This window comes from Orbicella franksi, chromosome 6, assembly GCF_964199315.1.
Source record: "Orbicella franksi chromosome 6, jaOrbFran1.1, whole genome shotgun sequence".
NCBI lineage: Eukaryota > Metazoa > Cnidaria > Anthozoa > Scleractinia > Merulinidae > Orbicella > Orbicella franksi.
Window position 1 is genome coordinate 27077998 of NC_138150.1, and position 12281 is coordinate 27090278.

The window sequence follows — 12281 nt, forward strand, 5'->3', positions numbered from 1 at the left end:
AACAACGTAAAACCATCAGTCGAATCCATTCCATCGCTGAAGTTGTTAGAAATCAAATATTTACTGGTATCCTGCGTCACTGCTTTATAGCTATATATGTAAAGAAACCGTGTGAAAGTGGCTTACAGCGCTAGTTTCCCCAGCTGTCAAGAGCATTAAACGAAAGGAGTCACTGGATTTGGCATACAAGGCCTTTCTGTCGTTAATGTTTTGTGCTTTTTTTTCTGAGCCTAGACTACATGACGAATTCAGTAGTTTATTACCAAAACATTTTCACGATACCAAAGATTGGTATATGCAAGCGTTTTGAAGACGTTCTAAGCGACCAATATGTGATAACAATAATAAGATTGTTTCTAGTCCCTTAGAATGCATTATCATAATTATTTGGCAGGAAATAATTATAGTACAACGCACCTTACCGTAGCCACCCAACAAACTTGTTTGGAAGTCGTTCTTAACCAATCACAGCGCGCGAGATTTTGTCTGTAGTCACGCTTCCTTTAACAGGGTTTAGTATAGCGATGGGTTTGTTGGCGGCTTATGTAATCATTTTTAATGAAACATTTCGGGATGAAAATCAAACGAGAAAAAAATAAATGGTCAGGAGAAATTTCCGACTTTTAGTCCTCAACATTCCGTTAAGAACTCGCTCTTATATTTTGTTTTTATCGCAACTGTTAGTAGTGTTGAAGCAGAACAAAAACAACCTGGAAAAACAACACCGAACAACTTAAGAGTGAATTTTTCTAATTAGCAAACATAGGACGGCAGAAGTCGAAAAATCGATTTTTTTCTCTTTTCGTCCACAAATAGCCCTTAGGTAGATATGAAACGTGATATAGTTTTTTGGAGCTCGAAGCGCTTTAAATTCGAGAAAATCGAGGGAAACGATTTTCGCTTAGACGGTCGCCAAAATGGCTAATCACAAAGACTTAAAATTAGTAATCTAAACTTAATTTGCATTCGCGTGTAAAAGAGAACTAAAACTTATCAATACTTTTTCTTGAAAGACAAAGTATTCAGCTATCCAAAACAGGTTAGAACTTGACTCGAGCGCCATTTGAGGATAAACAAACAATTTTTTAAAAAATCCCTGTGAGTTAGTAGGTCGAATTCCTAATATAGGGTTAAAATTCAGAGATATTTTTCGACTTGTGCCATAACTCCAAATTCCTTGAAACTTCGCCTTTGGAACACTTTTATGTTGTTGTAAAACATGTATTAAAATCAGCTTGGGTTATTCTTCGAGTGGTTTTTGAGGCCTGGCTGAAAAACTCCGATTTTACCTAAAACATGACGAAAAGTAAGCAATGGCTTCTGCGTGTTGGTCTGAGGGCAAGCGAGTACAGGCATTTAAGTCCTTATAGTATGAATTCTTTGTACTAATAAACAAATTGTTTGCTTGCACCTGTAATAAAACTGTTCAATCTCAACGCCAGAGTAACTTTATTTAATCTGAATATGTTTTATCGCTTCGAATCCCAGACATTGTGACGAGATGTCGATTTCACACCAAGAAGAAACAAGAAGTCGAAAACGTTTTACTACGCAGCCTTCCAATTATCAATTTAAGACAACTGGCCGCTGAAGGAGACATTTACCGAATTACAGCTTAAAACAGTTACGTTTTCTGTAACGCATCAGGTTCGGCTGCAAAAAGTTATTTCAGGACCAGCAATACAGGTTAAATTTGGTGAAGAAATCTTAAGGTTTCATTGTTTATTTTGTTTGCAAGTCACGGTTTCATTCCTGGCCGTGGAATTTACTATGTCCCACGGCAGAGACCAGAATGGGTTGTTTTATTTCGCGTTTGGAACACTTTTATGTTGTTGTGAAACATGTATTAAAACCAGCTTGGGTTATTCTTCGAGTGGTTTTTGAGGCCCGACTGAACTCCGATATTACCTAAAACATGACGAAAAGTAGACAATGGACTTCTGCGTGTTGGTCTGAGGGTAATGCGGTATAGGCGTTTAAAGTCCTTGTATTATTAGTTCATACATACATACATACATACTTTATTGACTTTCCCTTTAGAGGCTTTTCAAAGACAATACAATAATAAATTAAAACTACTTAAAAACTCTAAGATTCATTAAGATTAATTAACTAGAATTAGGAATCTATAAAATCCTTAATAAGTTTACGTTTAAGATTAAACTTAAAAGCAGATACTTTCTCGAGAGTTTTTAGAGAGCTATCCATGGAGTTCCAGATACTGACTGTTCTGTAGTAGAACGTTCTCTGACCACTGGCAGACTTAAAAAGAGGAATGTTCAGCATTTGTGAACTTCTTGTGGCACGTCCGCTTATTTCTCCTCTCTTACTGAACTGGGAAGACAGATACTCCGGCACGCGAGATGTTAGACATTTGTAGGCCATGATAGCGCTCCTGAAATATAACTGAGTCGCGACTGGTAGCCATTTAAGCTCTTTTAAAACTGGTGTGATGTGATCATATTTGTGTGTACTGGTCGCAATTCGAGCGGCAAAGTTCTGAATACCTTGTAATTTATTTATATTACTTTTTGATGTATTCGCCCACACGTTCGAACAATAAAAAAGTTTACCAAAAACTAAAGTATTTATAATAGTTAGTAGGGTGCGTTTGTCAAAAACATGCTTTGTGCGGCTTATTTGACCGAGACAAGACATACAGGAGGAGACAGTTTTGGTAATGTGTTCGTCATAGGTCAGGTTCTTGTCCAAAATCACCCCAAGATCTTTAGCGGTGTGCTCCGGTACGAGTTCTCTTCCCATGAAGGTGAGGCTGGGAGTGTCCAGTCTGGAATGCATTTGCCTGCTGCCAAACACCATGAGTTTAGTTTTGCTTGGGTTCAACAATAAATGGTTGTTGGAACACCATTGGCCTATTCTATGCAAATCAACTCTTAAGTCAGCAAAGGCGTTTACAGTATCTTTCATTTTGAAGGATATAACTAGCTTAGTGTCGTCCACATAGCTCTGGACGCTGCAATTCTGTGGTGCTGAAGAAAGATCATTTGTGTAAATGCTAAATAAAAGTGGTCCCAGTAACTTCCCTGCGGAACGCCACAGACTATGGGCAAGGGCTCTGATAATGTTGAATGGATTCGAACCACTTGTCGTCTATCATTAAGGTAGCTACCAAACCACTGGATAACTGGGTCTGAGGCGCCTACATCTCGCAACTTCAAAATTAGGGTTTCGTGGTTGACGCTGTCGAATGCCTTACTCATGTCTAAGAGCACTACCGAAGTCAACATCTTCTGGTCTATCGCTTTAAGAATAGTGTCGGTTGTTTCTATGACAGATGTTTCGGTCGAGTGCCATTGTTTGTTGCCGCTTTGGGTCTTTGTTAACCTGTCGTTTAAATGCAAGTAAGAAGTGAATTGATTATGTACGACCTTTTCACACACTTTTGATAAAACTGGTAGAAGAGAAATTGGTCTGTTGTTATTTGCCAGTTCGTGGTTTTCACCTTTATGGAGAGGTGTCACTTCAGCTAATTTCCAAGCTGTAGGAAATTTGCATGTTTCAATAGAAGTGTTGATAATAGACGTAATTACTGGAAGAATCGGGTTTAGGCAGTCCTTCAAAACACGAACAGAAATCTTGTCGATCCCTGGGGCTTTGTTTGATGGCATTGATGATATTATGCGTTCAATCTCGCCACTGCTTACGGTATTCGAATGAAACTGCTCGCATGAAGGATATTGTCTTGGGACAAAATAATTTCGGTTGAGTGTTATGTTGCATTCATTAGCCAATGACTGGATTTTTTCAACGGAACTCTGGCCAACAGAAACGAAAAACCGATTAAACTCATCTGCAACAGTTTTGTTGTCCTTGCTGAAGATTCGCTGGGATTTGGATTTTCTAGGAATTATTTGGCGGATTGCTTTCCAAATATTGTTTGTATTGCCTGGGTTTCTTTGAATCTGTTCTGTGAAGAATTCTCGTTCAGCAATTTTAATTTCTCTTTTAACCTCCTGTCTTAAGTTTCTGTAAGCCGTCCAAGCCATAGGATCATTTCGTTTTCTTGCTTCTTTGCGCCAATCGTCTCTTGTTTTCATCAGCGCACGAATGTTATCAGTTACACATGGATTTGGCTTTCCGCGGACTTTAAAGGTTTTAATCGGAGCGTGTTCGTCGAGTATAGAAGAAAAAAGCAGATTGAATACGTGAAGCTTATCCTCGACCTCATCAAAAACATCAACTATTGACCACGGTGCTTTTGCAATATCATCATGAAATGTGTCGGTCTTGTAATGCTTGTAGCTTCTAGTAGTGATATATACAGGTTTAGAGCGCTCTTTCTTTAGTTTTAATGTAATGTAGACTAGGTCGTGGTCGCTGATCGAGCTTTCCAGAACCATAACATTGTGAACTTGCTTAGTATCTGAAGCTAGGATTACGTCCAAAATTGAGCTGGTGGTTTCCGTTACTCGTGTTGGCTTAGTTATAAGTTGTGAGAGATTGTAGGAGCGGCAAAAATTTAGTAAGGCTTTCGTCTCGGGATTGTCGTCTCTCTCAAGACGACAATTCATATCTCCAAGCAGGTAGATAGGCACATTAAACGACGAAGCATAAATAAAGGTTTCAATTAAGTCAGAGTCAAAACATGACAGTGGAGTATTTGGTGGTCTATACGCGGTACAAACGATAAACGATCTTGTGTTCTTGACCTGGATTTTAAGCCACAGTTGCTGGAAACCAGATGGTGCGGTAAATGAATCCTTGTTCCTTGTACTTAACACTTCTATGTTGTTGTAAAACATATATCAAAATCAGCTTGGGTTATTCTTCGAGTGGCTTTTAACGCGCCGCTGAAATAACCGGATTTTAACGAAAACATCAGCAAGAAGTAAGCAATAGCTGCTTGCGTGTTTTCCTGAGGCCAAGAGACAGAAGAGACTGCTGAAGTAAAGCGGTTTAACTTCTTTCATTATCATATTTTCGTTCTGCCGGTCGATATGCTTCTTTTAAAGTAAAATAAAATGATAAAATGAGTTTTTTCATGCATTCAAAAGTACCTTCACTCACGAGGAATATTTCAGTCTTTCTACGTGAAATTAGATCACCGACAAACAGATAATGTGTAGATTTCACACTCACGGACCGCAATTCTAAACAATTCACCCGGTTTAACTGTGTACATGTATAAATAAAAGTTACAGAGTTGCTTTACTTCAGTTGAATATGGAAAACGGGACTGCAAAGTAAATGCGAGCAGGCGCTTATTTTCCAACCTTCTAATATAGGACTTGCCCATTTACAAGGTACAACGGAAGGTATACTAACTTGCGCCGACAAAAACAACAACATTGATCGCAAGAAAGATCTCCGCTGGTAATCCTGACATAGCAGCATTTACAGATTTCTATTCTTCTCTCCTTCGTAACCTCTTCGTGGAACGGATACCATGGCGGATAGCGGCAAATTGGTGTCACCCAACCTGTCTTTTCGTATCGCTACCAAATAGGATCTGACCTCTGACTTTCCTCGAGAATCTCGTTCATCAGTTTAAGCGCCGTTAATGGAACAATAACTGACCAGAGTCCACCCGCATTGCTTAGCAATTCTTCTGATCGAAAAACACAACAGTTCATACTTTTAAAACATACCAAGGATAAACGACAGAAACCTTTAAAAAAGATCCGCATTTGCGAACTTCTGTCGTCTGACCTTAAATCGCTGTATATATGACGTGTCACGCCTTCCGAAAGGAAACGAAGTGTTAACTAAAGTCTCAAAATTAATTTAGAGCAGAGCTTCGATCGTTATATGGTTGTAGTATGTTTTGCACGACGGCAAAAAAAAAAAAAAAAAAAAAAAAAAAAAAAAAAAATACAAAGCAAAAAAAGAACAAGAGAACTGAGGATACATTTTGTTTTTACATGCAGCGCGACGTCTAAAATGGAATTCTCTTGGGAAAATACTGGGTAAAATAAATTAGCTTAATGGTTTGGCGTGCTTAAATATTCTATTCTGCAATCTAGCTAACCATTGCAAGCGGGTCTTTTAGTGAGTCATGGATTGCCAATAGCAGAAAGTCGAAACAAAGTGACTAGAAAACATTGGAAAAAATTACTTCGCTTTGGCGGGAAATATTTCTGACCGAACTTTTAATTGAAATTCGCGTGACCTTCTTTTTAACTGAACTATATATTGACAAAATTGACTGTCGGAAACATGTTTTACTTCGGAAATAAACGGCCGCACTTTTGTAAAACAACCCATTCTGGTCTCTGCTGTGGGACATAGTAAATTCCACGGCCGGGAATGAAACCGTGACTTGCAAACAAAATAAACAATGAAACCTTAAGATTTCTTTACCAAATTTAACCTGTATTGCCGGGCCTGCAACCAAACCTGATAGGTTACAGAAAACGTAACTGCTTTAAGCTTTAATTCAGTAAATATCTCCTTCAGCGGCCAGTTATCTTAAATTGATAATTGGAAGGCCGCGTAGTAAAACGTTTTCGACTTCTTGTTTCTTCTTGGTGTGAAATCGACATCTCGTCACAATGTCTGGGATTGGAAGCGATGAAACATATTCGGATTAAATAAAGTTACTCTGGCGTTGAGATTGAACAGTTTTATTACAGGTGCAAGCAAACAATTTGCTTATTAGTACAAAGAACTCATACTATAAGGATTTAAATGCCTGTGCTCGCTTTCCCTCAGACCAACACGCAAAAGCCATTGTTTACTTTTCGTCATGTTTTAGGTAAAATCGGAGTTTTTCAGCCAGGCCTCAAAAACCACTCGAAGAATAACCCAAGCTGATTTTAATACATGTTTTACAACAACATAAAAGTGTTCCAAAGGCGAAGTTTCAAGGAATTTGGAGTTATGGCACATGCCGAAAAATATCTCTGAATTTTATTCCTAAATTAGGAATTCGACTTAGTAACTGAAAGGAATTTTTTTAAAAATAGTGTTTTTATTCCCAAATGGCGCTCAAGTCAAGTTCTAACCTGTTTTGGATAGCTAAATACTTTTTCTTTCAAGAAAAAGTATTGATAAGTTTTAGTTCTCTTTTACACGCGAATGCAAATTAAGTTTAGATTACTAATTTTAAGTCTTTGCGATCGGCCATTTTGGTGACCATTGAGGCGAAAATCGTTTCCCTCGATTTTCTCGAATTTAAAGCGCTTCGAGCTCCAAAAAACTATATCACGTTTCATATCTACCTAAGGGCTATTTGTGGACGAAAAGAGAGAAAAATCGATTTTTCTACTTCTGCCGCCAAATTCAAATTTTACTTGGTTTTTGTTGACATTTGCTCTTAACACATTTAGACCAATATTAGAGTGTGGAATAATTGAAATCCTTGCGTGTGTTCAGAATTCAAACCAGTATTTAGTACTGTGGATGTTTTTTTTTTTTTTTTTTAAATTTCTACATTGCATATATTACGTTACAAATACATAATACTAACATTAAAAAGCTTACAATTTACAACACAGTATTAACATGGATTTATAAATTGATACACTACTAGTTTATGACTATCGCTTACAAATTGTTATTTTACCCACTTACAGTGCGTCATATTGCTTGCTTACAAATATTACTTACTACAGTAGAACCTCGATTTTACGAAGTTGCTGGGGACCGGCCAAATGTGTTCGTTAAATCGAGGGTACCTTATATCGAAACCCTCAATATAACGAATTTGAGGGGAAACGACCAAAATGTTCGTTATATCGAGGTCATAGTTAATGATTGATTTGTAACACAGGTGACTTCTGTCACGCAATTCAATGCAATTTTCGTCACCCAGAAGTGCCACGTTTTGAGATGCAATTCATTAAGCATGGTGGCTTTCAGTATCAATTATTTTCACTTTTGAGGAGACGTGCAGCTTTTTTTCACAAGAGAACAACACTTTCAGAGTAGCGATTTAAAAATGTTGCAAAATAGAGGTTATACAGAAAATTGCCTATGTAAACAAGGAAACGGGCTTTAGTGTTGTTATGTTGCACTACCCAACATTTCCGGATTTCAAAGAAGATAGAGCAGAAGTTAATTGATGTCGAAATACTATAGTGCCAATGTCTGTGACATATAATAAGCCGTTGACTGAAAGGTTGCTGTCTCTTTGCCATAAGGATTACAAGGATTTGTTGACTGTTGATCTGTTCAGCGTTTATCTTCTGTCGCATGTTGACATTGTAATTCGTTATACCGAGGTAGATTACGTTTGGGCTTCCGGATTAAGTTCGTTATATCGAAGAATTCGTTATATCGAGGTTCGTTATATCGAGGTTCGATTCCATACATTTTACTGTAACTTTGGCCGGGACATAGAATATCGTTCGTTATATCGAGGAATTCGTTAAATAGAGGTTCGTTAAATCGAGGTTCCACTGTACATATGACATTAACTACTTACAAGATGTTGCGTAAAATTACTGAATTACTTGCATTATGCTAACTTACTTGCGTACATCACTTACAATACATCACATTATTTCAATTGCAATCTATTATGTTATATTACTTACTTGCAATACGTTATATTTTTAACTTAAACGAACCACTTGCAATAGGTGGTAACACACTGACAATAGCACGTTATCATTACATTCTCGAAAGCAACACGCACGCACACACACAGTACAGGTACACGACTAAAGCAAAGCAGCCCACGTTTCTTTAAACTGATCAAATTCTTTGTTCATTAAAAGCCAAAGTGCGAAGGATACAGAATTTGTCTTTTAGGCGCACAAGAATGCTATCAAAGTCTAAGGAGCCAACGCGTACTGTGGATGGTTGTTTTTTGCGAATTCGAATATTTATGTGCACCGGTGAAGAAATGTGTTGCGAATTTCGAAGCAGTCACTTAAGGAGGGTCTTTCTTAACTACCAAATGGTCATGAATTTGTTCCTGAGGAAGGTTTCTAAGCTTCCTATTTTGAAAACCAGACGTCCTAAGAACAAGCTTTTTGCAAAGTTTTGTTCCATTGAGAGGACTCCTGCAAGATCTATATCATTTGTAATCTATTCTTGCCCTGCATACATTTCCTCAGTGCTAGCTAGGCACTTTTTCGTTCGCGCCGCATATCACTAGAGAGATGTTACTTTATGCCAACCAAATAATTAAGATTACATGTATTCTTGTATTAGCTATAGAACCTCTGACCAGCAGGGTGGTACATGTATTATGTCGAGTGAAGAATGATCATCGCAGTAAATTTTCCAATTTAAGCAATTGGAAAGAAGAAGCCTGAAAAAATCAGGGCTTCAACGGGATTCGAACCCGTGACCTTCGCGATAACGATGCGATGCTCTACCAACTGAGCTATGAAGCCACACATTGGGAGCGAGGTCAATTAATTGAGTTCATATCTTCCCGTGAGGAGTGAAATGATGTGAAGTTTATATGAAATAATTCATATATGAACTGCGGTTGTAGATGAAAGTGAAGAATGATCATCGCAGTAAATTTTCAATTGAAGCAATTGGAAAGAAGAAGCCTGAAAAAATCAGGGCTTCAACGGGATTCGAACCCGTGGCCTCCGCGATACCGGTGCGATGCATCGCACCGGTATCGCGGAGGTCACGGTCATTCTTCACTTCCATCTACAACCGCAGTTCATATATGAATTATTTCATATAAACTTCACAATGTTTATTGTGTGGACCACGTAATAAAAACTATAAACCGTGTTGACTTGGTCTGCTCGAACAATCTTCCTGGTCAAAACAGAACGACCTATTGTAATTCTTGTAGAACTTTGAAATTGTCGAAAACTCCATGGCTGTTAATAATCTATATATAGAAATTCTACGCACAAAACGGAGAAAAGGTGTTTTACTCTCAGACTTACGTATATGGGAAAAGCCGGCATTTCGCATGTAATCGCGAGTAATCCTAGTATAAACCACTATTTTTGGTTAAACTGATGGCAACAAAGTGCGCCAACACAAATTAAAATATATCAAAAAAAAAAATATAACCGGTTAAAAACGAATTTATTATCAAAATAGATAACTATCAACGGTTAGGCCACAGGAGTTATAGCCACAGGCAAAATATCTATAGCCAATTAAACCGCAGCTGCATAATGTTGTTGTGTGTGACGCCGGGGTTTTTTTTTGCCACCGTAATATAATGGTTACCAGGCCATGACCAGCTGTATTATAACAACAATCTCTTTGCTAATCTTTCCCAATATTATAAGAACCTCCTCCTCCTCCACAAGAATCATCTACAAATTTCTCACTGCTCCCCCGGAATACCCTCCACCACAACACCACCACCACCACCACGAAAACCACCAGAACCAACGTGATTAAGAAACCCCACCAAAAAAAGACTTTGGTGAGAATATATTGGGTGTTCATTATTTTCGGAAAGAATTTAATTTAATTCAAATACATCTCAATCAGCTATGGCATAACATAGGAAACAATCTGCTCGAGTCACATTTGGTAATCGGGGACCATTGTGTGAAGGAGGCGAGACAGTCAGAAACTCTCTATGATACAGGGTTTTTTCTGCCGTCGCAGTGACCAGGAGAATATAAGACTCTACAGAAGCCGAGGTTAACCCTTTAGACTTGTTGCTGGAGGAGGAAGAAGCTGAGACAGCACTTTATAGCTATAGATGACTGAGATCACAACAGATATTTCATCGAAGTGGAATGAATTCTAGTCAGTCAGTAGAAGTACTTCGATATATTCTAATGTTCGTTTCATAAATAATTATAGCATCAAATCAAAGTTTGGCACATACCACGAGGAAATAAAAACAGGTAAAAAGAATAACAGACATCTCACCCAACGAAGCCTACATGCCCACCCACAATCCCTCCCCTCCTCCAACTGAATTAACTCTACTCGGTCCACTGACAAAGGAACTGCCTTAATTTTAATTAAAAAATTAAACTAAGTACTTTAAAATCTAGCTTCATGATGATTACGAGGCAACTTTTTTGAAAACCCTTACTCTTCCAATAAGGCTGTAAACGGCCCAACCCCAATATCAAGCACAGACGACAAATTCCCCCCACCCCACCCCCCCGGGCACATCACCTAGCCAAATGCCCTTGGTATCCCCGGGAGGACGATGTTAATGTTTCTGTTTGATCGATAAATTAAAGAGCATTGATCCTACCCATTTCACCGAGTCACCAAGCAGTATATTAAAATATAATAGATGGAAAGAGACGTTCATGAACTGATGTCTGGTAGGGTGACAAGTATACCCCGGCATGAAATCAAGTCAAGACAAGTCATTTTTCTTTAGGCAGGGTAGCCCCATCAGCCATTGGCTGGTATCAAAAGGGGCCCTGCCTAAAATTAAGACTACGTGTGATAAAAGATTCAGAATTTAAAAAATTACCACAACGTTATGTGCAAGGAATTTAAAAATTGAATGAAAAGGAAATTACATATCTATGAAGTAGAATTTTTCTAGATCAACACAATAAAAGAGAACAATCGAGGTATATCTAGGTATTATATTGGTAGAAACCTAATGGCTAAAATGAAAACTAAGACAGTTCTTAAAAATGGAAAGCGACCTGGCTTCTCTTACTGATGTGGGTAAATCATTAAAAAGAACCGCGCCTGAAAATCTAAATGTGTTACACCCTAGCGTTAACTTAGGGTTCGGTAGGTAAATGTCGTTCCTTTGTCTTGTCTTGTTCGTGTGAATAGTGAGATTTCTAATAAAATAATCCGATCAATACGAAGGAACTAAGCTATTTAGACATTTAAAAACGAAGAGACATTTGTGGGCTTTCCTATGTGTTTCCAAATCAACCCACCCTAACATTTTGAAAGCTTCTTCGGTCGTTGCCTTCCTTTGTATTATGTGTGCTGCCCTGTTTTGTAGACATTGCAAGGTGTTACTGCATCCGATTTACAGCCCACCTCATACCGTATCAGTGTAATCAAACATCGGCTTTATTAAACAATTATACACACATTTAACAGCTTTTAGGGTGTGGAAAGGTCGTATACGGGACGCCTGCTCACTTTGTTACAAAGTGAGCAAGCGGGACACTTACTCACTTTGTTACAAACCAATTCTACATGTTCGTTCCATGAGAGATTCTCATCTAGTGTAACCCCTAAGTAACAAAAGCTTGATACTCTTTCAATTTCTTTCTCATGGAGTTGTACTCTAAGGTCTGGACAGTGTTCTAGTTTTTGTCTAGTACCAAAGAGCATCCATTTAGTCTTGCTGCTCTCTAACCATTTTTCGACATTGTTTAGATCGTTTTGTAGAACCCTGCTTGATGATATCTGCGCTGGAGTCAGAACAGTACATAACCATA

General features: G+C 38.2%; 1 protein-coding gene and 1 non-coding gene across 2 annotated transcripts; both read right to left on the reverse strand.

Moving 5' to 3' along the window:
- Window positions 1-2942: 2942 nt before the first annotated feature.
- On the reverse strand, window positions 2943-4763 carry LOC145490560 (uncharacterized). Its single transcript, XM_081469663.1, has one exon. It carries the CDS (start codon window positions 4761-4763, stop codon window positions 2943-2945), a length of 1821 nt encoding a protein of 606 aa, XP_081325789.1.
- Window positions 4764-9232: 4469 nt separating this feature from the next.
- On the reverse strand, window positions 9233-9305 carry Trnan-guu (transfer RNA asparagine (anticodon GUU)). The gene has a single exon. It is a non-coding gene; the product is annotated as a tRNA-Asn (tRNA).
- Window positions 9306-12281: the final 2976 nt, after the last annotated feature.